The following is a 26,605-nucleotide window of genomic DNA, read 5'->3' as shown; positions in this document are numbered from 1 at the left end:
AAATTGAGTCTCAGAAAGACTGACCAAAAAGCATAATCTGCCTCTTACTCCAGAGGTTTCTTAATTCAGAGGAATACTGATGAGGAAATAACTATTAAGATCAGTTGCTTGCCCTCAGGAAAATAAGCATTGAACTAAGGGTTACAACTTGTCTGACTCGCTTCAATGGGGTAGGGGTGAGGGGTTCTGTTTTTGTTTGTTTTTTTCCTACACCTCCAGCTTTGTAGTAAAAATTAGAAAAGTGAGGACATATCATTACATTTCCCTCCACCATCTCCCAAGTTGAAATTCCAGTCAATGAGAAAAGGGCATTTTTTCCCCATGCATCTAACTTGATTTCTGTAACTATGAAAACTGTAAATATTTTTAGCTCACTATTGGCAAAATAATTTGTTTTTCAGTAGAAGTATATATAACTTTATAAGCTTTGATTATGTGAAAAATTGTAATAAATATGAAGGGGAAGATGTTTTACCAGGATATACTGTAAAATACTTGAAGTCTTTTTTTTTTAAGTTTTAATTTTAATTCCAGTTAACCTGATATCTTGATTTCTGAGAAAACTTGGAATGTACTTAAACCCCATTGAGCATTGTTTCTTCCTTCTAGAAATTATAGTTTTCTTTGAAAACTAACTTCTCCATTTCATTCACATCCTGACGTACATCCCGGAGTGGTAGACTTATTGCCTTTTACTTAGGGCTCTGGTGCTGCTGGTTGTAGTTGCTTCTCCCTCCTGCAGGATTTAGGTACGTCCTAGAGTACTTCGTTTCTTTTTTTTAAGATTTTTTAAATTTATTTTGAAGGAGAGAAACAGGGCATGAGTGGGCACAAGTAGATGTAGGGCAGAGGGGAAGGAAGAGAGAGAATCAGAAGCAAACTCCTTGCTAGGTGCAGAGCCGGATACAGGGCTTGATCTCAAGACCCTGTGATCAGGACCTGAGTGAGATCAAGAATCGGATGCTTACTTGACTCAGCCACCCGGCACCCCTCCTAGGTTACGTAAGCTCTGGCATAATCTGTTCTGCTCCTCAGCTTTCCTTGTGGTGGTAGTTAGGACAGTTCTTGTTAGTACTCTGGTTTCATCTCAGTTTCTTTTCTCTCTTTTCCTCTCTCCCTTTTGCTTCCCTCTCCTTATCTTTGTTGCATTGTTCCCTAACCTCCACATCTGCTTTATTCATACTTTTTATTTCCACCCAAGGCCAGCATTCTCCCGTGAGCTCCGCTAGCCCTTTAGATTCACCTTGGACGTAATGATTGTTAATGTCTGTTTTCGTTGTTTGCCCTTACTTTAAAAGGTATACATTTTGGGGTAGCCTGAAAAAATAATTTTCCCTATTAATCACTTAAGTGTTAGAATTTTTAATCTGTCTCAAATATGGTCTGGGTTTATCCACTTCAGTATCCAAGCTAAATCATTTCATTAGGACAAATTATTTTTGTAGACTTGAAGGTTAATTTTATCCTTTCTTGACATTCTTTTCTTATATCAGGTAAATCTTTTCTTTAAAGATTTAGTAGCTTACTTGTCTGAATATTGATTATGGATCGGAAAAAAAAATGCAACCAAAAATATTACTGCCGTGATCTACTTTTATTCATCGTGTTTGTGAATGTTCTGCTAGTCAGAGTCAACATGGCGATAAAGAGTATTTGGTGAATTGGAATTAAACAAAGTAAAGCAAAATAAAAATTAACTCCGAAGCTCCGATGGCCATATTTCTTACCGATGACAACTGAAGGCACTTACTTCATGGCTTTCAGAGTCCTTCATCTTCAGTTTGGTTAACAGAGCCGCTGCTGTGTGCAAAGACCTAGGACTATAGCTAGCAGAATGCTGGTGTGACTGTGTTTACTAAATGTTTGTGAAAACATTTATTGAAATGTACTAAATATTTAATGTACTAACTGCCTACCAAACATACTAAAACTTTTAAAAATAGATTACTTTTTGAAATACTGTACGTTTCATTGGGGTTTTTTTTTCAATATTTATTACTCCCTACTAACACATTAATTTGTTGTAAAAATTAATTTGTTTAACAAAAGGAATGGATTTACTTTTTCGATCCCATGTTGATTGTGAGTTTAAAAATTGAAACTTTAAGGGGCGCCTGGGTGGCTTAGTTCTTAAGCGTCTGCCTTTGGCTCAGGTCGTGATTCCTGGGATCCAGCCCCGCATCGCATCAGGCTCCCTGCTTGGTGGGGAGCCTGCTTCTCCCTCTCCCTCTGCCTGCTGCTCCCCCTACTTGTGCTCAGTCTCTGTTTGTCAAATAAATAAATAAAATCTTAAAAAACAAAAGCAAAAAAACCCATCGATCTTTAAAAAAATACAAAAAAAATTGAAACTTAAGTTATTAACAAAATCTGAAGATATGATTTTGTGGGCTTAAATAAATTACAGAAAATATATTTCCTTTCAACTTAGTTAATAAATAACTTGAAAATGAAGACTTTAAAACCAAGTCTAGGATTCTTTCCACAAATACTCCCCACCCCAAGAAAAGTGCATATTAGTTTACTGCACAAAAGTTCAGTTTTTCTAATTGAAATGGACTTATTTTATTTTTTTGTTTTTTTGAGAGAGAGCATTGGCAGAGGCTGGGGGGCGGGCGGGGGGCTAGCAGGGGGCAAAGAGAGAATCTTAAGCAGACTTCAAGCTCCGTGTAGTGCCCGATGTGAGACTGAGTCCCACAACCCTGAGATCATGACCTGAGCCAAAATCAAGAGTGAGCCACTCAACTGACTAAGCTTCCCAAGCGCCCTTGACTTCTTACTTTTAAATCAACCCCAAATTTTCTTTTTCTTAGGAAAGAGTGGAAAAATGTCAAATTAATGTTTTATTTTCTGTAAAATAGACATGGATAAATTATTGGAAAAAAGCTCTCTACTTCAAATTGCACTAAACATTTTTGTAGAAAACTGGCCAACCTAATTTAAATGAGTGAATATGGTTTTACATTCTCATTCTTGATATCCGTGATTGGTTTCTTTCATATAATATTTGTGGACTGTCTTTCTCAGTAGAAGACATGCAAAGGCTATATTATGGTTTTCATCTCAATAATATGGACATATCTTAATTGAATTTAGAGTAACTTGAATCAGATTGTAGTATCACAATTAGAATCTTAATTAAAATTTTTGATTTTATATTTTGATTTTAAGGTTTGTTAAATTATGAGTGTAAATGTCAGGGTTTGCATTCCTTTTTCTTTGCTAAAGTGACACTGTTGCTGTATGACTTTGGATGATTTTACCTCTCTCCTTTTCTTCTTATAACTGTAGCCTCATTTTGGAGAGAAATTTTTATCCCCTCCACTGCAGAGAGCTTTTCTGTCACTAGTTTGGAACAAATGACTTCTTTGTTTTAAAAGAAAATTAGGTCTGTATTAATTGGCCAGACTGCTATTTATATTTATTAATTGCTGTTTTCTGTGGTAGAGATGAAAGGCAGATTCATGAGAAATAGGTTTATTGTTTAATGCACCCAGTTTATCAGTAAAAAACAAGAAAGCAATGAAAATTAAAATTAGGATAGCAATAGTAAGAAACAATAATAGTAATAGCTATCTTTACGGAAGTTTAAGTTTCGACAGTTCTACAGATCAGGTGAGAATGATAAAGTCATAGGCAGTTCAGAGCTCATCCAGTGAAATCTGTTATACTAGGACGCAACAGAGGTCATGTGGCGGAACCCAGCTGTTCCATAGGTCTCCTCGGGAAGAAGTAAAGGCATGCATGAGCCAGCGTATCCGTCCTGTGACTCAAACAAGCGAAAGGATGAATAATGGTGGCCTTGCCAACCTGCTGCAAAACATGCGGATTTATGAAATAGACAGTGGTAAGAGACAGCCTTATTAATTACAGAAGGGCAACCATGGCTTTCTGTCAGTTCAGGCTCTTTTTATTACTTACAGTATAAATTGTATACTCTGTGGAGTACAAGTGGAAATGTAAACCACAACAGAGTGCATGGTCTTTGGTGATGTGCCAGCTTTTGAGGACAGAATTTACCTAATGGGTATCCTCTTCTCCACAGGAGAGTAGAATTAATGTCTGAATTAACGGGCTTGAATAATCTAACAAAGCCATATTCATTATTGAGATAAACATATTTCCGAAGATAAGATTATTTTCCTCCTATGGTATCTACAAACTTATTTAAAACAAAACAAAACAAGAAAGAGCCATAGATAGCTAATGATGTTGATGAGACCACTTATAAAAATGGTAATTTCACAGTAAAGGAGAGAGATGTTCTCAGTTGAATATCTAGAAAGTCTGTAGATAAATGTTAAGCCCATATATATTCATTCAGCAGTGTGATTTAGGGAATGAGCCCTTATCTGAGCCCATACCTACCACTAACGTCAGGCAAGTTCTTAACCTCTTTGAGCCTCCAGGTTTCTAATATGTAGACTTGCTATAACACTGCTTCCCTTAAAGATAGTTGGCAGTGAAATAGGCCTGTAGAAAATGACGTCCATTATTTCCAAGTTCTTGTCTTAATCCTCACTATAGAACTCATGAAGCAAGCCACATACTTTCATTGTTCCTGTAATTCATTAACTGAAGAAGCAGTAAGTAGGTTTGAGTAATACAGAGGTGTTCATATGCTTTCTGAAAATAAGTTATAAACCTCCCATCTTCTTAGGCCAAAACTATTCATGATTTTACTTGTGAACTGAGATGTATGAATTAGAAGTATGTAGCGATGAGCAGAATAGAGTGGCCTTCCTCAAGTTCAGTGAGAGTTCAGTGGAGGGGTCCGTGCAGAGGCGCTCTGGGAATGGTAGTCCCAGAGCACAGGTGGGAGCTCAGCAGTCTGGGTGCAATGACTGAGGGGCCTGGGAATGACTGGTAAAGGTTTCCCGAAGAAGCAGCATCTTAAATGCATCTTCAGAATTAGATCTAAGGCAGGTACCTTTGCAAGTTGAAGAGACTCCTAGTAATTTAGGTGCCCAGTGTTTTTCTATTGTTTTCTATTCTATTTCTATTCTATAACATACAAAAAAAGTATAAAGAAACAAAACTATTCATAATCCCACCTTCCGGAGATGACATTTCACTTTTCATGTATTTTACTTTTCATGTATTAATACTTTGATTTACAGAAATTAAAACCATGTAGTGTATACCCATTTACAAGTTTTTTACTTAATAGTAAAATGTTAGTATTTTCCATGTTATTATTTTAAAACATGTTTTTAATAGCTTTGTGGAATTCTTTATATGGCCAGGCTATAATTTGTTTAACCAGAACCACAGTGTAGGCTATCAATGTATGTATTAGTCTTCTGTTGCTGCTGCAAATATCCTAAATTTGTAGCTTAAACACACACACACACAACTTTTTTTTTTTAATCTTACAATCCTGTATGTCAGAAATCCGACAGGTGTGTCATTGGGCTAAAATCAAGATGTCAGCAAGACTGCATTCCAGTCTGTAGTCTCTAAGGGAGAGTTTATTGCCTTGCCAGTTCTGGCTTCTAAAGGCATTCCTTGGCTCATGCCCCCTCCCCCAAATACATCTTCCAAGTCAGCGATGGTGAGCTGAGTCCTCACATCACGTCGCTGACCTCCTTCATAGTCACATCTCCCTCTGACTCCCATCTCCGTTTTGTAAGACTCTTTTGAGTATGTTGGGCCCACCCGAATAATCCACACTCATCTCCCTGTCTCAGTCAACCTTAACTCTCTCTGCAACCTTGACTTTCCTTTGCCGTGTAAAATAACATATTCACAGTGTCAGGGACTAGGACGTGGGCATCTGGGGAAGCCATTACTCTGCTAGCCACAGTGTGTTTTATTTGTTTTCAGTTTTATAAATAATATAAATTGTATAATAGTGATGACGCTCTAGTGAACTTTCTACTACATGAATCTTTAGTTACATCTCTGTTTTTTAAAGGTATGCGGATGGCCACCTTTTTCCTGTACGTTGAATAATCTGCTTTTTTATTACATAGAACTCCAGATTTTATACACTACTTAATACTTGCCTGCTGAGGACTAAAAGAGTGATTACTTAATATTAGTGACTGGGGTTATTTTTCAGATTAGTGAGTTCCTACTCACCTGGAGCAATTTAAAGTTAAGGTGACTATGTGGAAATACAAAATACTGGCCAGAGACCAATGAGAAGTGGAAGCTGATAACTATATGAAGTATGATATTTATTTCTTAGCTGAAATAATCATGTGGGATTTTTGTAAAGTGTTGAATAAGAACAAATGAGGCTTTCGACAAAGTAAAAGCTCATTCACCACTAAAGTATAAACTCTGTCTGAACTCACTTCAGATGTGTAGTAGTGTATGAGAACCCTATATACATTCACACTCTGATAATTAAAAAATATAGAGTAACTTGTTAGAGCGTAAGACACTACTTACTTGTATTAATGTACCTTACAATTTTCCATTTAATGTAAAAACACCAGAATCTGCAAATACATTAAATGCTGAGAGAACTAGATCACATCCTGAGAGAATAAAGTAATTATTTAGAAATACATAGTGAAAAATTTAGCAACAAATATGAAACTGATAATTCAAATGTGGGTTTTGAATCAGTGATACATAAATGATCTGCAGAGAGATAGACTAGGCCTAACATACTTTAGAATGAAGTGGTAGGTATAACATGAGCTGGCGTCTGGTTTGCTTTTAGGAAAAATAAGAACATTCCCTTCCTCTGGTTTATGTTTGTAAATATTTCTAAAACCACGGTAACATGGCTAGGTTATATTGTTCAATGTAGGGAGAGTTTTCATTTTAATTAATCCCTATTTGTGTTTTTGAAAAAACACTTTATTTAGAAAAAAATAGGTCAGTATTTATGTCTATTTGAAATCCTAAATAATTTAAATTTTTTTTTTTCAGACATAAGCAGATCATGGCCGTATGAGTCAGGATGTAAAGTTAAATCCCATCATGTATTAGTTTCATAAAATTTTGATTCTAGGAATTCTTAATAGAAGAAAAATACTGTATTTTCAAAAGGTTCTCTATGGTGACTAACTTCTGTGCTGAGGAGTTCTGTAAACATATGCTAAGTATGAGCGAAGAATGATCCCCAAGTTAGTTCAGTGCTAATTCACAGCAATTCTGTGCTGTCTGGTAAAGGTTGAATATTCAGAGGCATTAAGTTTTGCATGTTTTCCTGAATTGTAAGTACCTTAGTAAGTTGTATGTTTTAAGTTAAAAAAAACCTGGAATAGTTAAATATGTCAGCATTTTCTCCCATGAACAAGACAAGCAGCGGAACTTGGGCCTTTGAGGCAGCCTGGCTGGATGGCATTGCCACTTCCCACCAGGGGTTTCGGCTACATCAATCCAATCAGTTCATCATTGGGGACCCCCCCCCCAGATCAGGCCAAAAGAGTTTCTAAGCATTCCATCCCAAGACTGAGAGTGGGGCACAGAGTACAAAAAGTACCAAAAAACCCCCCAAAACAAAAAAAAACTAATTTGGGGAAGTTCCTGGAATTAGAAGGAATAGAGTTGTTGATCACTGATTTGTTCACACCACGCTTTGCCAACTTCTGCCTTATTTAATTGGTAAGGGGAAGGAGCACAGAAAAAGGGCCTCAGGAAAAAGAACAAGAACTATTTCCTGGCTCCAAATTTGTGCTCTTTCCTCTCTGAACCTGTGTGTCTTCTTCTATACTTCTGTGTCTTCCTTGAAAAGAAAAGATTTCGCTTAAAATCCAACAGTTTTAGGAATTCGACCAGCTCATGCATATTGTACGTGTAGCCTGAGGGAGGCAGCACTGTCAGGCAGGAGATGGACGAGGGGTGGGGTACGCCAGACCAGAACCCCACCCCACCCCTTCTTGTGATGGAGGAGGTGATCAAGATGAGATAGCCAGTGTGGACCCACCTCCTCCCCAGGGCTTGGAATGTGCGTTCCATTTGCCCTCACCACTCCCAGAAGCTACCCCAAGGATACACCCTTGAGATAAAAAAAGTGGCGTTGAAGCTGTTTGGACTGGGTCCACGACTGAACCCAGTTAAGACCTCTGTATAAAATTTTAAGATTCTAGTAGGCAGGTGTGGAAAACTAGTCATCTCGCAGCCACCCAAGACAGGCCTCTTAAGTTCCCCTGTTCATTAAAACTGCCATTTACCAATCCGGAATGATCTGCCTCTTTTGACTCTCCGGCCCTCCACAAATGGGGACCAGTTTCAGATACACCCAGGAAGCCCAGAGGAGGTCGCAAACCATCAATTTCTAAAGGTGCTCTTTTTGTTATTTATATTCCCCTGTGAGTCTGCTCTTTAAATTTATTTTAATCCATTCTAGAGCTCTCAGTGGAGAGCTGAGTTGGCTTTGAGACAGGCGCGTGCTGTATATCCCCTTTAAGAAACAGCACACTTCCAAGATAGCTCTTGCAACAGGCGGGGTGCCTTTCCGTCAGCCCGTCTCTGGAGGTTTCTTTTTAACTAACTGCAGTTTTTGATTTTTATTTTTTGTGAATTTCACTATTACTAACAACTTATTTAGCAGCAAAAGTGCTACACTAAACAAAAGGCTTTTGCTTATAGACAATGAAAATACTTTTATGCAGAGAAAAAAAAATGTAGTGTGGTAAATGTGAGTAAGGGTTTATGTGTTGCCCTGTACACAGAGTGAAAACACGGAGTAAGAATTTCCCTAATGGCTTATTTCGGATCCTGAGTATGTGTGAGAATGGAATGTAGAGCTTTTATGTTGAGTTAATTACACTCTGAAAATGCTTAACACTGACTTTTATCGGGTTTGCATTTTCATAAGGTGTTTGTGATGATTAACACGAACAAAGCGTATCTGGACCCTGCTTAGCGTAGAGTAATTATTGTATAGATGGTATTTCTGCTGTTGCTCTTTTATCAGATGAGAGTTCTGCCATCAATTCCCACTTTCAAATTGAGTTTCACAGACTCAGAAAATGTTCAATAAATGTTAGCCATCACTCTTGTTGTTTTTCCATCCTGTATTTTCTTATAAAGCAGCCTTAGGTTTTCATCATAAGAAGCAAGAAGCGAAAGGGGCATTTTAGGAATATAATACGACACACGTAAAGGAAAGTAGAGAATTAAGACAGGGCAGTCAATTCAAACAAAAATGTTTAACTGAAAATACTTTCCTAATTCTGGTTTTTCAGAATTAGCAAGATGACTCAGTGCTTCTCTGGAGTATCTGAGAATTAACGTGAATGTCTCTCATGTAGTGTTCCCTCAGTAAATGTATGCTGATTCATTATAATTGCTTTCCTTCTGCAGGTCCTATTTCGTGTGTATACATAGGCAGAATCTTTCTTTGTCATGTGTGAAAGGTCCGGCAGTTACACTGAAAGCGGAGCAGGTGTGTCCTGGTGCTGCATACGTGCACTGGGACCCAGTGCAGTTTCAGGGGTTTCCATTTGAACCTCAGAGGACTTGGTCCTGCCACTGTGCCTGTATCGAGGCAGAGCCTCACTTACTGTTTAATAATACATTCGCGGGGCAGGCCTCTCTTTGCAGTCTTTTCTGCTCAGGGCTGTTACAGCTCAACTAGTTCCTCAGCTGTTAAAAAATTGATTAGCTTTCTTTCCCTGATATTTGGAAAAGGAAAAATAAGATTTATTCACACTACTTTGAAAGACTGTATTCACTTCAGTCCTTCCTTCCTGCAGAAACAGTTTGAGGGCTTCATTAAACAGAGAGAGAAGCAATAGATACAGTAAGCTTTAAAGTTAGTGATTTAGGCAAAAGCACGGAATAGGAAAAGATAAGATGATTCACACACAAGGGCCTTGCTGTATAGTAGTGTCTGTATGAACTAGGCCACAAAGCCTGTCTTGTGACCTTCAGAGTGGTCTGGGAACACCCCCCCCCCATCAGTATCTCTTGAAATGACTCAGAATCCTGGCTGGGGGTGGCTGGATGGAGCCGAGTAGGCCGGGATGACCCGAGAGCGTGGACCAGTGGGAATCTTGCATTTGTTACCATCTCCTGATGATTCTTAGTCACACTAAAATTTGAGAATCCTGTTGCTCTTAATGTTTTAGCAGCCGATAAAAAAAAGAGGCAGCCACGTCTTATCACATGATTGAGTGTCCCTAAAATAGAAAGCAATCAGTTGCCTTCGGGAAGCTCAAGAATTTCTCTCTGGGTGCTTTGGTGGTAATACAATACCCATTCATATTTATCTACCATTTCACAGAAAGGTTGTTGTAATCGTCTGAACTCCTGGGTATTGGTCTTGATATCTCCACCAGTTAAGTCGTGCCATACAACTGCTTCATCCATCGTCCAGCAGGGGAGAGAGGGAGATAGGAATCACCTCTATAGTTCTTCTCTGTTGGATGATGCAATCAAGGATTACTTTGACACCTTTCTCAGAGTATTGCCTGCTACTTCCCGGCTTATTCTTGTTACTTCAGGAGATGAAATCATCCCGTAGAGTCGGAAGAACGTCAACCATCGGTCAGTGTGTTGTTCTCAGTGTCTGAGACCTGAGCGATTCTGTTGACCTTTACAAGCATCCTGTCTCTCCCGTGTGTCTAGTGCCCACTCGCGTCTTTGTCCTCACGTGCGCCGCTGGATGGCGCTCCTTCTCCACTGATCAGGGATCCCCTGCGTCAAAGGCTGACCTGAATGCAGTCACTCCTATGAAATCAACATCTAGAATTTCCTTCCTGGCCATAACATCCATCTCTGCCGTTGCAGGTTTTTCTAGTCAGTGAACCGAACAGGTAGTTGTCATCCTCGTTATGGCTGACAGTCCCTCGAGTCCTTTCCAGTTCTTTTTGTGCCTGATCCGTGAGCTGGTTTTGAATGCTCTCCCTGACTAACCCCTGTGGTGACCAGCATCCTAAAGTCCTTGCCCCTTTGTATTTTTTCAATCCTGGAATATGAGAAGTAGTAATATGGTTAATTGGAATCACTGATTAATTATTTAGACTGTTAAGTGGAGTTAATCACTACCTTTATGCTCCATTAGCACTTTACTGTTACTACTCTCTACTAACTTGGTCCATCGAGGTATTAAGTTTTATGGGGATGGTGGTTCCCGTCCGTGGAAGTAGAGACGCTGCCCTCCCAGACAGTCCCAGACACCACTGGTATTTTTATCTTTTAGTGTATCTGGCATATAAGAAGCCCCGAATAAATGTATTTTAACTGCATACAATTGAGACCATTAGATACTTACTTTCCATTAAAACATCTATTACTGTTACCATGTTTAAGTATTTTTTTAATTGAGAGAGTAAGCTAGGTACTTATTAGTGGTGCATTATTTGTACTGTTTTGGGCACCCAGAGGTAAAAAATATGGATAATTTCATTTAAGAAAATATTAAGTTTGGCAAAGAAAAAAAAAGCATCTTTCTCTGAAGACAAACACATAGATTAGTTGTTCATGATTATTCTTTCATGTTTGTTTTACTTAAAATAATACTGGATTTAGTTCATAGAGTTGGAGGCTTATTGTGCCTGAATACAATGTATGACATGTTCAATATACCAAAATTTAACACCTTAAACAAAACCTTTAAATAACATGTGCTTGGTTGCCCGGGTGGCTCAGTTGGTTAAGTGACTACCTTCGGCTCAGGTCATGATCCTGGAGTCCCAGGGTCGAGTCCTGCATCGGGCTCCCTGCTCAGCAGGGAGTCTGCGTCTCCCTCTTACCCGCCCCCTCTCATGCTCGAGCTCTCTCCCTCATTCTGTCTCTCTCAAATAAATAAATAAAATCTTTAAAAAAAATAACATCTGCTTATTATAGAAAATTGGAAACATATAAAGAAGAACAGGCACCTGAAATCTCACCACCTAGATATAGTATGTCTTTACATTTTGATGTATTCATTTCTCTTATTTTTCTGTGATTAATTTTAATAGCTGAGTTTCTACCCTCTAAATAATTTTGCATTTTGCTTTTTCACTTCATCTTGTATGCCCTTGATCTATTTTCCCAGTCTGATTCCACAGAGATTCAGAATCATAAATAATGTGCATAAAACTACATATTTTTGCATAATCCCAGTTTTGTGTGACCATGCTTTAAAATGTTGCTTTTATATAGATTACAAGTTTTTGCAAACTTTTGCTTACAAACTTTGGACTCCATTGCAGCTTAAGGTAAAGCACTGCTTGGGGGCACCTGGGTGGCACAGCAGTTAAGCGTCTGCCTTCGGCTCAGGGCGTGATCTCGGCGTTATGAGATAGAGCCCCACATCAGGCTCCTCCGCTATGAGCCTACTTCTTCCTCTCCCACTCCCCCTGCTTGTGTTCCCTCTCTCGCTGGCTGTCTCTATCTCTGTCGAATAAATAAATAAAATCTTTAAAAAAAAAAAAGGTAAAGCCCTGTTTTATTTCTTTTTGATAGTGTTTTTCATAAAGTAAATGCTATGACCTGCCCTTTTTTCACACTCAGGCTCTTAAGCCTCCTGAGAGAAATTTAAATAGTCTATTTCCTTTTCTCCTTGTGTTGCTTTAATGAGGTGTTAGATGAACACAATTTGGAACTAGAGAGATAAGAAATGATGGGGGAAAAAAGACTAGTTTGTATCATTGTTTGAAAAAGCTTACAGGTCATATACAGTCAATTTTTAATGTTCTCTTCCCCAGCCATGAGAGTACCTGGGAACTCAGGACTGGCCTGTAAAGCAGAAAGGATTGTAGCTAAATCCAGAAAGCATGAGGAATATGTTAAAGCTAAACCCTTCAAGGCACACCCTTCTACCCTTCGGTCTTACCTTACCCCCAAGAACTTTATTTCTTTAAACCCTCTGGATTTTTTTAAATACCTTATTATGAACATTTATTAAAATTAAGAGATTAAAATTTAGTTGTCGATATACTAAAAACCACTGCATTATATGCTTTTTAAAGTTGTGTTTTTTGGTATATGAATTATATCTCAATACGAATAAGGCAAAAAAAAAAAAAAAAAGACAATAGAAGGCCCCTGCGTCCATTCATTCATTTAAGTAAGCATTTTCTGAGTGTCTAAAGAAATTATTGTAAGATAGCTTTGTCAGTTTCAAAAGTAAATCACATGCAGACTGTTTTTTGGGGAGTTTATGGTCTAATAGAGGAAATATATATTGAAGTAAGTCTAATATCAGAAAGAGGAGTGGTGTGTAAGAGAAGTGCTGACAAATCGCTAAGGAAAAGCAAAAGATTGAAAATTTCAGCAGAAATGTCGAAGAGGAATCTAGAAATGTTTGAGTGCTAATCACGTTTTCATGGATTAATGTAAAATTGATCAGGTAGGTTGGTAGATTTGATGGTGGTGAAAGAAGTAGCTGGTTGCTCACACTTCCTCGGTGAATATCAGGCAAGATTTCACCTGAGGCTGGGTAGATTGGGACACTAGAAGGAAAGGAGGTTGGGGCACCTGGGTGGCTCAGTTGGTTAAGCGTCTGACTTCGTTCGGCCCAGGTCATGGTCCCAGCATCCTGGCATGGAGCCCTGCAGCGGGCTCTCTCCTCTTCCCCTCCCCCTCCCGCCTCTGTCTCCCTCCCTCCCAAATAAATAAATAAAATCTTAAAAAAAAAAAAAAGAAGAAAGGAGGTGCCATGAAGTCATCCTTTGCAGAGCTGTAGTGGGTGCATCCTAGGGAACTCCCAGGTTCACAAACTGAGTTCAGTTTGCATGTTCGTCTAGAGCCTTTCAGCTGCTAGGAATAAATGCGGAGTAGAATAACTGGGTATAAGTAAGCACAGTTGGTGTTTATGGCACAGATATGATCAAGGGGGAACAGACCAGGGAATTGGAGAGTGGTGAAAAGAACGTGATTGTAATAATGGTTTGGGGAACTATATCTTCAAGGCAGTGTCAGCATTACTTGGAAACTTGGTGGAAATGCAGATTCTTGGTCCTAGACCTACTGGATCAGAAACTCATGGTGGGGTCCAGCGCTCTGTTTTGACAGGCCTTCCAGGTGATTCTGTAGCACATATGTACCTGAGAAGCACTGGTTCGGGAAATCTAAATAGATGGAGACAGTAAGTACAATTATGGGAAAGGAGCAGAAATGGGTGATGACGGATAGCTAAACAGAGGAAAGTGTGTGTGGCTCAGCATCTCCAGGAAAGCAGAAGTCAAGTGAGCTGTGAGGGTGGGCTGTGCTGGTGAGAAACTAGGATACTTAAAGGATTTCAGAAGTGGAGCAGTTAGGAAACTCGGGTGATGTCCGGGTGGTCCACTGAGGCTCCTCTCACCAGGAATCATGACACAGAGGTAGAAGTGGAGAAGAAAGCTGTCAGGCAGCTGCAGAAGTCACCATGGAATGAGGAGTGACCATTAAGTGGGCGGCGTTAAAGAAGGAAGGTTAGGGGATAGTCTAGCTCACCCCTTTGCTCCCATCATCCTCTGCAGCTCCTCAGGCCCCCTCATGTATGTAGGATGTAAGAGAAGAACAGCCTGGACTCGTCATCCAGGGTGTAAGAAGGTGGTGCCCTCATGTCCAGACTTAGTTTGTAGGGCACAGGGAGAGCATGGGAGGGCAGGGACGGGAGGAAGATTGAGTCAGATCAGTGAATGTACAGGTTAGTGTCGAAGTAAATGACCAGGTGGAAACGGGTGACCTGAAACTCTTGGACTCTTGCTTGTTGCTGGAATAAGCTGGTGTGTGAGACATGACGGAGCCAGGTGAAAGCTCTGGCGTCTAACAGGGTGAGGGCCGGCGCTTAAACAAGTTACCTGAGAAAGACGGCTGTGGGGAAATGATGCATATATACCTCCTTCAACATTTTATTTTAGTTGTACAATATTTACTTATAGCCACTGCTTGAACTTCAGATCGTTTCTCTTGCATAAATCACACTTAATATTGTTACCTATGGAATCCAGCTGTAGGTCCTTTCAAATAGAACAAGAACTGAAAGATACTTGAGAAGAAACCAAAGAGCAAAATCTTCTACACTTTTACATTTTATCCCCAACTGTTTACAGTTGTGTTGCCCACACAATTGTTTTTTTTTAACTCACCTTTATTCACTCTTTACAAAGTATACAGTTTTGTTTTTAATACTTTTTTTAAAGCATCTTATGATCCATTGCTTTTTGTATTATTTGATTACATAATTATGCTAGGCATAAACAGGATTGGGGAAAAACACACCTGATTTGATTTACATACAGTTCAACAGATGGAGACGCATGCCTGCACGAAGTCCCACATGTTCATTTTCCTGTTGGCATATGTTTCATAGAAAGAATAGGTTAATCTGGCAAATTGGTGAATTACAAGTCAGATTGGAGAGTTTCTATCATTATTCTATCATATATCTTACTTAGAGCAAGGTCATTGATCTGCCTGAGTTGGGTGGATGAGACATGAGGACATCTCTCCTGAGGTTTCCAGCGGTTTGAAGCTGGGGTGAAGGAATTGGTGGTCTCTGAGACGGAGAGTAGGTCACAGTGGGAACACCGAGGGTCTGTAGAATCCCTTTTAACTTCCTTCGACACATTTTTACTTTGTTCTTCTCCAAACACCCATGACATAATTTAAATTATGAAAAATACTTTGTAAAATATTAAATGTGATTAATAACTACACTTTCTGAGGATCATTATGATTTTTGGATTATTATTTGATTTAAGCATAGTATGGTATAGTTAATGTGTTAGCTCAAAATACATGCATGATATACATGAAATCCTAATTTCTACTCTTCTAACTTCTATTTTTTGCTTTATGACTTACACCTAATCAAATAGAAAGCTAATTTTTTACTGTACAAAGTACATAAGATAGGTTTGAAGATCCTCATCATTTTTTAAAGTTTTTAAGATATTTGTATTTAGGTGAAACATTTTTTTCTTAAAGCTAGCAATGTGTTTTCCATAGTTATCCATGGTTTTCACTGTATAAACACCATCCCAGTAGGAAAAATAAAATTTTTTCAGTTAAAAGAACATCTTTTATTAGAACAGCATTTTAAATTCTATAGTCCGTGTACTTTGCCATGTGATACAAATAAATATTTTTATAATACGGAACAACCCACAAGTTTGTTGAGTAAGACAAGGTTCATAGACACCCAAATTTGGAAGCTACGTGCAGCACTGCTAAGACACGCTGGAAAGAATATATTCCATATCTGTTTTATTCGGGAAGTTGAAGTCTTTATGGTTTTATACCAGAAAAAGTTTGTCTTTATTACGAACTGATATATTTTGTTTTGTCAGAGGGTTAAAACTATTACTTACTCTTCTGCTTTGGCTGCAGGGCATCTTGAGGCTAGCTTGTCATTACTATGTGGTCACAGTTTTTATATAATCATCTTCATCTTCTACTCTCTTACCAGTCTTTTTGTTTTAGGGATTCTGTCATGTGTTTTATATTATAAATATTCTTAATTCCTTTTTGAAAGTTGGTGGTAGACAATTTCAATAAACTCAACAACTATTGAGTACTTACTTTTTACGTTAAGTTCAATCTGTTCACCTGGCAATAGTGAAACAGACAGGTATGGCTTCAAGGATTTGGAAAAATACCTTTTTCAGAAATACCTAGGAAATGCTTTGTTCAAATATAGAATAAAGGAAAATAATATATGTCTTTTGCTAAGCATGTAAAGTGCACGTTTATTTTTTTATTGCTAATTTAAAGTCCTCATTAGAATAGATTGCCATTATCAAAGCCTAGATGTTCTCTAGAGCTATTTTGTTTTATTCAGATTTAAAATCCAGGACTAGAAGCTGGGTCTCGAATAATCTCTGAGGTAGCAGTGCACATCCAGTCCAGCCGTTTCTGTGCTTAGATGTCGACAGAGTGGGGAAGCTGGTCTTCTGTGAGAACACACTGCCCTCAGGCCTTTCAGCTTCCCTCTGGGGATGAGCTGACATGTGTGAGATGACCAAGGACCCAGGGAGTCTTTGAAAAAGATGATAGTTTGTCTGATAGGTACTATAAAATGATTTTGAAAAGAGAAGGCATCCCTACTTTAGTCTAAAAGGAAAGAAAGCCGTTTTCGGTTGTTCATATTGTTCTTTTATGAACAAGACTCTGATGCTTCGTGCAACTTTTAAACAAACACCGAGTCCCTCGAACATTCGAACTACTACATAAAGGCTTAGAGAACGTTGTGTAAATACAGTGGTAGTCCGTTCCATAAATGGTTGGCCGATAGCACCATTTACAGAAACATTGGAATTCACACATTTTAAAATGTAAATTCAATGTATCTTTTCACCATGACCTGACTAAAAAACTAGGTTCGTGAATTATTCTGTCCTAGATATGTCATCCCCTGCCCTATGAGAGGGAATACAGTTATTGCAGGAATTTTTCTGGAACCGATTGCCCTTTAATTGAATGTCCTTGTCTTTTCCTTCTAATTGATGGCCTTTTGGTTATTTTACTGCTTATTAACATTTTTATTGTGTGTGATACGCAGAATAATGCCCTCCCCTCCCACACACCAAAGATGTACATATCCTAATCCCCACAGCCTATGAATATGTTACATTACATGGCAAAGGGAAATTAGATTGCAGATTGAATTAAATCTGTTAATCATTTTACTTTAAAATGGGAAGATTATCCTGGATTATCTGAGTTGCCCTGGTGTCTTCACAGAGGTCCTTAAATATAGAAGAAGAGGGATGTGACATGACGGACACTTGACCACTTTCCCTGGCTTTGAGGTTGAGGAACCCCCCCCCCCCCCACTTCGAGCCTGGGAACGTGGAGACTTCTAAAGCCTGGGAAAGACAAAGAAACCTGTTTTCCCTTGAGCTTCTAGAAAGGAATGCCCTCCTGACACCTTTGATTTTTGACACCCAGTGCAATTCATGTTAGATTTCTGACCTACAGAGCTGTTAGTGTGTTTTGTTGATTTAAGTCACTAGCCCTGTGGTCATTTGTTATGGCGACAATAAGAACGAATACATTTACCAATGTTCCAAGAAAGGAAAGTGAAGATCAAACTTGAGGTACTCCATCCAGGAAAAGAGTTGGTGTATGTTGAAGTTGCAGTGCTTGCTGGCAAGAAGATAAAAGGCTGTCAGTGAATTTCAGCACCCTGCCCTCATTGCTTCCCGTTAATGCAGAAAATGTACAGGTGCCTGTTGCCAGTGTAATGACCTGAAGTACACTTCCAAACAATATGCCTTTGTTTCAGTCAGCCTCCAGGCTGCCTAACTTAGCTATTATTGGAGTGAGCTTTTCAAGGAACAGATTTAATTATGTTATTTCTCTTTATTTTTTTTTTTAAGAATTTATTTGTTTGACAGAGAGTGAGGCAGCGAGATGGGGAGCACAAGCAGGGGGAGTAGGAGAGGAAGAAGCAGGCTTCCCGCTGAGCAGGGAGCCAGATGTGGGCTCGATCCCAGCATTCTGGGATCACGCCCTGAGCCAAAGGCAGATGCTTAACTACTGAGCCACCCAGGCGCCCCTATGTTATTTCTCTTTAAAGTCCATTTTATGATTTTCCATTGTCTAGAGAAAAAAGCCCACACATACAGCTTGGCAGTTAAGGTCCCTCAACAACAGAAGCTTTTGCTGCAGCCTATGTCATACTTCTCTCTGTCTTATGAACCTTGTGTGAACCAAGGTAAAGCACTTAACATTCTGTGAGTCTGGCTTAGTGTTTTGCACTTTTTTCTTCTTACATTTCATTTTCTCTACCACCAGTGTCCTCCCAGATCTTCACACCTGAGGGCAATCCCCTATGAGTTCTTTGAGACTCAAATGAAACATTAAACTCCCTGGAAAATCAAACAACATACCACATCAAATAAAATTGTTTGGTCTATCCTTTATGCCACATTATGACTTGTATACTTTGTGATTTTAAAATTATTTCCATTTCATTCTGTTTCATTCTGTGAGTTTCTTGAAGATAGCAAATAGGTCTAATAATATATTTGTGGGATCTTAGTAACTCACATAGCTTACACAGTAGGTACTCAGTAAATAAATATGAACTGAACAAATGATTATGTTTTCTGACCTGGCCAGTCTACCACAGAGATCATCATTAGAAGCAGATTTCTGATTCCCAGGCCAGTCTTTTGTTATATTCTGCCAATAAAACTTAAGTACTATAAAAAAATTTTTTTTAATACTTAGGGAACATATTCATTTTAAGTAAAATTTTGACACTGACCAGCTTACTTTGATACAATTTCCCCTTTTTTATCCCTTAATTTAACACTTGGAATTTCATGATTTTATTGTATCAAAATGATAATAGTTTCTCTGTCTTGTTTAGATTTTTTTCATGGGTCTATTTGCAAGAATTATTTTGAGTGTTGGGGCGCCTGAGGGGCTCAGTCAGTTAAGCATCTGCCTTTGGCTCAGGTCATAATCTCAGGGTCCTGGGATCGAGCCCTGCATCGGGCTCCCTGCTCAGCAGAGAGTCTGCTTGTCCCTCTCCTTCCCCCTCTGCTCCTCTCCCCACTCACATGCTCGCTCTCTCTCTCAGTCTTCAAAAAAAATGTATAATTTTGTGTGATGGATCCATATTTATTTATTTATTTATGTAAATATTATGAAAATATTGAGAAGACTGAAATGTAATCGAATAGCATGGCAAGTATCAGATTCCTTTGACTTTAAATACTTGAATTTTTCTCTCAGCGCTTCTATTTTCTGCCTTTTTAAATTTGTTACTGATGTTTATTTCTCAGTGGTTACATGTAGGTCTGACCTTGCTGCACAAGTCTTTATGAAACTGAAAATGTATATGGTAGAACTTGGAAACTGTAAACACTGTTCAGATGGAATGAATTATTTTCATAACTTTTATTATCACTTTACAGTGTGACTGCAGAATGTTCACAATTTTCATGATGATGGGAGTCATTCCACTGGGAATTTCTCTTTTTTACAACTGCTGTCAGAATTCAGAATCTTAAAATGGTTGGCATAATTTTTAGTGTGATCAGTAAAACATATCCTTCCTGTTGCATAATAATTTATAAGTTTGGTTTACTACTTTTAAAAAGGAAAACACTTTTTATTAAGATGAATGAGTGCTTTGGTGTTAATACTTTATGTAAGAAGATCATCATCAAATTAGTAAATAGAGGGCATTGATGAATCATTGAAACATAAATGTATTTAAAACATTTTATTTTGAAATACTATGAAAATGTTGATAAATATTTGGAAACCGTAGATTGTAACTGTAGAAAGATCCAGCTTGATTGAACATTGCTTGGATGCCCAGCAGCAGATTTGGATAAGCTAACATGTTTTAGAATGGCTCAGAAGCTAGGCAAAGCCATGGTTCAGAATGTGTCTTCAGGATTTGAATTTTGTCACATTTCATAGGTGATTCACCAGGGGTATTTTGCTTCCTTTGTTTTAAGGACAGCTTTAAAGTAATCTTCTGATTTAGCTGCTGATATTATCATCAGAAAAGAAATGTCCTGTAAGAAACCTGTCTTCTTTAAATGTATCAGGGGTCTCTCCTACTGCGCATCCACAAATTGGCATTAGGGTTTTCTAGAGCTAGTCTCCAGTGAATTCATTTAGAACAAAAATGAGTCTGTGGAGCCTAATCATGTAGACTGTGCTAGAGACTTACCTCTCCAAAGATTATACTTTTCTAGAAAACACAAAACCATTCTCATGTACAGCAGGTCAGTTTCTCCTCTCCTTACAAAATGCCAAATAAATAGACATTCCAACTCCTCTTCAAAGAGATTCCCTCTACCCGATTTCTGCCGTTATATCACACTTTCCTTCTTATGTGCAACAAGGCTGTTTATTCTTTTAAGTACATAAATTTACAATGTATGATGACTTCTGATTCATTGCGTGGACTCGGAGCTTATCCTTGATTAGTATAGTAGTCTTAGTGAAACATCCGGTTGTCCCTAGTGGTGGAGTACCTTTCACTTTTAAAGCCTTCAACTCTCTATGCACTTGCTCGAGTATCTTTTCTTGATGATACAAAGTTCAAAATAAATGTATCTGAGCGGAGTCTCTGTATTGTGATCCTTTGAACACTTGGCATGAATTCCCATGCTAACTTGATGCTGTTGCTGTAGCTGCTTGTGGTCTTTTTAGGTTTACTGTATTTTGCTACACGAACAATTCTGTTTCTTTGAGTAACTATCAGCAACAGTTGTTTTATTCTTTGCCCACAGGTACTATAGTGCTACCATTCTGCAGATGTCTGGTGTTGAAGATGATAGACTTGCGATATGGCTGGCTTCCGTGACAGCCTTCACGAATTTCATTTTCACGCTCGTGGGAGTCTGGCTTGTCGAGAAAGTGGGCCGCAGGAAGCTTACCTTTGGGAGCTTAGCAGGTAGGTGACTGGATGAAGAAGTCAATTATAAACTTTACTCTAATGATGACAAGTTCACCTTCCCAAATACAATACCAGTACCACTTATGATATTGTTCCCTTAGCCAAATAATAGAGTTCTTTAGACAAAAAGTTTTTTTAAAAAGAACTGAATGTTATGTAACTAGAATGTGACTAGAAACTGGAGTTGTAAGAACAGTTTGAATCTACTGAGGGTAACATTCTGCTGCTGTTCTTTTTGAATTCTGCTCAAAGGTACAAAAGTGAAAAGAATAATTGGTTTTTGTTCTTCTTTGAAAATTTTGATATTCATAAACTCACTTTTTAACATGTTTTATTTTTAAGTTTGATACAATATGGAGGTAAATTTGGAGCATTTTTTTCCAAAGCTCTTTCAACAGTAGAATATGAGAACTATATAATTTCTTCACAAAGCAGTGAACAGACTTTTCTTGTGTCTGAACCAGGCTCAAATTCTAAGGTAAATTCCGGGTGGTTAGTGTGTTTTCTATAACAGCTAAATAAGACAAAACTTTTCTCACTTTCAAGTATCTTTTGTCTTTAAATTCTGACGTTTCATTATCTATTTCTCTGTTTCACCTGACAGAATGAGACCCACCTTTGCCACTGTCTTCACATGTTGCATCATGTAATTTTCTTATCTTTTTCATATATACAGATTTCTAATTATCAATTAGCTGTCCTCTAATAGCTCCTTTATAAGTTTAATTAGAGTAAGAATACATTTTTCTATTAAACTGTGAAGTTTCCAGGCTGGCATGAACTAAATTCTATTTTAACCAAATTATACCTTAAAATACTGGTCTAATAGCGCTCCTTCAGGCACTTGTCCCAGATTTTAATGAGAAAATACATTCTGAGTTCCAAACTCAGTTATTTGGAACACACAGTCTCTCCCATCCCTCCCTCCAGAAGGAAGAGTGGAATGCTTCCACGCTCTGTTCTTGCCTAAGCAGTGGAGGACTTGCACCTTGTAAGGTGAACTGAGGGGAGGCGAGCAAAGATTGTCTGATTAAGAGGCACAGGTACTTGCAACAGCCAAGGTACGCAGGGAAGCAGGAGGGTAAGTGAGGAAAGGTGAAGGACAAGGAGGCTAAAAACCATTCATTCATAAACTTGCTGAAGAAACCAGAAGGTTTAGTCTGGAAAAAAAGACTAAAGGGTTACCCAGTAGATACCTTAATCTAGCAGATGGTAGATGTTATGAGGGCATAATTTTTATTTAATGTGGGAATTAATTCTTAATACTCAGAGCTATCCAGCAGTGACTTGGGTTGCCTTAGTAAGATGATGAACTCTCAACAAAAGGTTAGAGGACCATCAGGTAGTGAGGTACCAAAGATGAATTCCTGTAGTTGGCTAGAATCTGGGTTTGCTGATTCCTGCGGTTCAGGTCAACCCTAAGAAGAGGTTAGAGCTGCTTTAAACCTTTTTAAATGGATGCCTAACCTTCCTTTTGAACAGGGCCTCTGTATATTGCTACCGTAAGAGGTCTATTATAGAATATCGGGTCTTCTTAAATTTGGGATTTGGCTTTCGAAGAAAGCATTTTTTTCCTGGTAGTCTAGTGCCTTTATTCATTGTATCCCAGAGACTCTTTCTCAGCAGTTCTGAAGGTTTGGAAGGCATGGTAGATCTAGAGCCATACTGCTTGGGTTTGAATTCTGTGACTTTAGGCAAGTTTCCATTTTCTCATTAGTAAAAAAAACCCATTCATTCTAGTCCCTACTTCATAGGGTTATAAAGAGGCCTGAACACATTTATACACACAGAGCATTTAAAACTCTTCCTGACACAGATAATAAGGTTCCCAGCGCCTCTTAGCTGTCACAGCAGTATTACTGACAGAGTGGTTCTTTGTCGTTTTAACCATAATGTGAAATCAACTTGCATCCCCAGAATCCGGGAGCTTTCCTGAGCTCTTCTAGCCGATGCCATGTTTCACCTCTCAGTGTAGGTGCTCTGCTCCAAGGTTTCCAGGGCCCATCCCTGGCTATTAAGAGAAAGTAGTAAGATAATTACCTGGGAGGACAGTACCCGTAGATTTCAGGGACTGCTTTTTATGAGCAACTGGAGGCACTTTTCCTTCTGGCTTTGTTTTCTTTTCAGCCAGAACCACCAACACCCCAGCTGTGCACATTGCTAAAACCATGCAGGGATTGCTCTAGCATGAAAGAGATTTTCCATCATGTAGACACCTCAGTTCCTTGTTATGTGGCCAATTACAGTGGTGATGTAGATATTACAGTGGGTTAGGAGGGAAAAGGCCTAGTTTCTTGTCACGGGTCCCCTCTTTTACATGTACGTATAGATGTAAACAGAGCTCTTTATGCAGTTCTGGTTTTTAACTGATTTAATAGGTCCCAGTAGACCATATGACCAATGGAAGTTTACACATTCGGTAGCAAACGTGCTGTTCAACAGCCTTGCTAGTGGATTAGTATTACCCTTCCAGGAGATGTTCATTTCACTTTCTGATACCAATTGATTCTGGCTTAATTATATATTTATTTCAGTGTTTTTGGTTTTGTGTAGGTATCAATATTATGATAGTGCTGTAAGTATTAGAATACTGTTCTATTTAAAACTTCTTAAAAGCTTTTGATCCAGTTTTGTCCCCTTTTTAATATTTTTATTATGATTTATTTTATGATACTGGGTTAAATTACTGGGAAAAGTCATATCAAAATAATTTTTCAATAGGTATTCATTCTTTAAAAATTACTACAAATAAACTATGCATATCTCTAGACCTGGACAAAAGAACTCTTTATACAAAGAAATATAAAATATATAGTTCATGAATAATTTTAAATGGAGGACATTTTGTGGTATTCTGACTTTTAATAGTTTTTTTAAGGATTTATTTATTTATTTGAGAGAGCACACATAGAGAGAGCAGGAGGAGGGGCAGAGGGAGAGGGAGAGAGTCTCAGCAGGCTCCCGACTGAGCAGAACGCCCAACACAGGGCTCAGTCCCATGACCCTGAGACCACGAACTGAGCCAAAGTCAAGAGTCAGATGCTTAACCATCTGAACCACCCAGGCACCCCAGTGACTTTTAAGATTTTTAAAGCTTGCTCAGAGAACTGATCTTTCTTGTAAATATGGCACATTTAAAGACAACCTCTTGATTCTTTTAATAGAAGAAGATCTATACTTACATAGGTTTCCTGTAACTAATCAGAAAGCCAGAACACTCTGTTATTTTTCCCCAAATATCTTGGTAGTAGAATATTACTGGAAACATCACCCATAGGCTGTCTCCATCAGAATTACCAGAGGGTACTTATTTTGAAATCTGTTTTCATGGACTTTACCCCAGATGTGCTAAATTGTGATCTCTGAAGGTGGAGTCTGGAGCGTGTATGCTTTAAACAGGTTCCCCAGCTGATGCTTATTTACTATAAAGTGTGCTTTATTAGAATCATGGGAAGGGGAATTACTATTTTTTTCTAAGTATTTACTAATAATTCAGCCCTGCACCAAGGAGTTATAGAAACTTATTGCATCAGATTTTTTTTTAAAGATTTTATTTATTTATTTGACAGAGAGAGACAGACGGCGAGAAAGGGAACACAAGCAGGGGGAGTGGGAGAGGAAGAAGCAGGCTCCCGCAGAGCTCCGGGGAGCCTGATGCAGGGCTCAATCCCAGGACCCTGGGATCATGCCCTGGGCTGAAGGCAGACGCTTAACGACTGAGCCACCCAGGCGCCCCAGCATCAGATATTTTTGAGCATGTGATTTATCCAACACACTTCACTTCCTGTAAAGAACATCTTTATTAAGAAAATTATATCAGAATCTCAAAATGTCACAGTATACTTAGTTAGAAGAGATTCTTCTCTTAAAATATAAAGAATGTGCCCAAACTGCACAGAGCACTGGGGAAGATCCAAGGCCTTCCTCTGTTGGACTCAAATCTGGGTTAGAGTAATGCTCAATCCAACAGTAACTATAATAATTTGAATACTAACAAGTGGCTGATAAAACATCTGTAACCTGTTAAAGGAAATAAGTAATTCAATTTTAAGCTTTAAAGGTATGAGTATATGACAGGACTAGGTGATCATTTTTAAATTTATTCCATAAATAAAGTCATTTAAGATACCATTCCTTTCCCTTTAGGAGTTTATCATCTTAAAAGTTTATTTTACAAGTTATATTGGGGCACCTGGGTGGCACAGTCAGTTAAGCGTCCAACTGTCGGTTTCAGCTTAGGTCATGATCTTGGGGTCGTGAGATGGAGCCCCGTGTCAGGCTCCATGCTCAGCAAGGAATCTGCTTAAGACTCAACTCTTCCTCTGCTGCTATCTACCCCACCGCACGTGCTCTCACACTCTCTCTCTCAAATAATAAATCATTTTTAAAAAGTTTATTTTATGAATTATATATATCCTATATCATACATATATATATATATATATATATATATGTGTTTGTGTGTGTGTATAAAATAAGTTATGCCCCCGCATATGTGATGCCCCATAACCTGGGGAGCTGTTTGAAACTCAGATATCTGATCCCCATTTTCTGGACACTCTGATTCAGAGGTTTATGTACATCCCAAGCATTTGCTTCCAATAGGAAATCAGGACTGAGAAACACTGCTATGTATAATAAAGAATGTAAAGGTGTAATACTGACTTTTAAAGGATTGTCATTCAAAATGCATTAAGGGTTAAGGGAAAATACTTCAGAAGGATTAAATCATCAGCTTTTCTGAAATTTTGTGTATCCAGAATGGTCAGTTCACCATATTTTGCAGGTAAGTAGGACCTTTTTGGAGATGGATGCCAGAGATACGTTTGTATGTAGCGCAGAGCTCTGGGCTAGACTATGTAGCATATTAACCCTATGACCCCAATTGGATAGTCTTAAGATTTTGTCGTGGTTTTTTTTCCCAAATACTCAATATTACAAAAATCTGTGGCACTGTGGTCCATTCATTAATACAACCAGTGCTTCTAGGGATCTACTGTACGACAGGCATTAGAACTGGACGTACGTGAGTATGTGCTAGGCATCCCATCTTAGAGTTTATGTTTTATCATGAAGACAGGTTATTTAATAAGCATTATGAAAGAAGCGTATCTTGTTTCTTTCATATCTTAAAGTATCAAAATTTCCTGATTGAAAAAAAAGTCTTCCACAACAATAGGCCATGGAAGTTATTTGGGAAAAACATTAAGGACCCAGGTTCTTTGATAGACAGATTTACAGTAAGATTAAATGTTTGTTTTGTTTGAAGAGACAGGGATGATTTTCATAATAGACCAATATATCTCCTGTCTTTCTAAAAGTCCTCTTTTCAGTTTCCCAGTTCAGGGCTCTGAC

The 26,605-nt window shown here is 38.4% G+C and overlaps 1 protein-coding gene across 1 annotated transcript in view; it reads left to right on the top strand.

Moving 5' to 3' along the window:
- Nucleotides 1-26,605, top strand: part of SLC2A13 (solute carrier family 2 member 13) — a 348,011-nt gene that overhangs the window by 217,499 nt on the left and 103,907 nt on the right. Inside the window, exon 5 of the mRNA XM_045776522.2 lies at nt 21,084-21,247. Coding sequence (XP_045632478.1) covers nt 21,084-21,247 — 164 coding nt within the window. The remainder of the gene's footprint in view (nt 1-21,083; nt 21,248-26,605) is intronic.

This window comes from Ursus americanus, chromosome 25 (assembly GCF_024610735.1).
Source record: "Ursus americanus isolate L20-20 chromosome 25, mUrsAme1.1.p, whole genome shotgun sequence".
In the NCBI taxonomy this organism is placed as follows: Eukaryota; Metazoa; Chordata; class Mammalia; order Carnivora; family Ursidae; genus Ursus; species Ursus americanus.
Note: the sequence above shows the minus strand (reverse complement) of the source record. Positions and strands in the feature narration are given on the sequence as shown.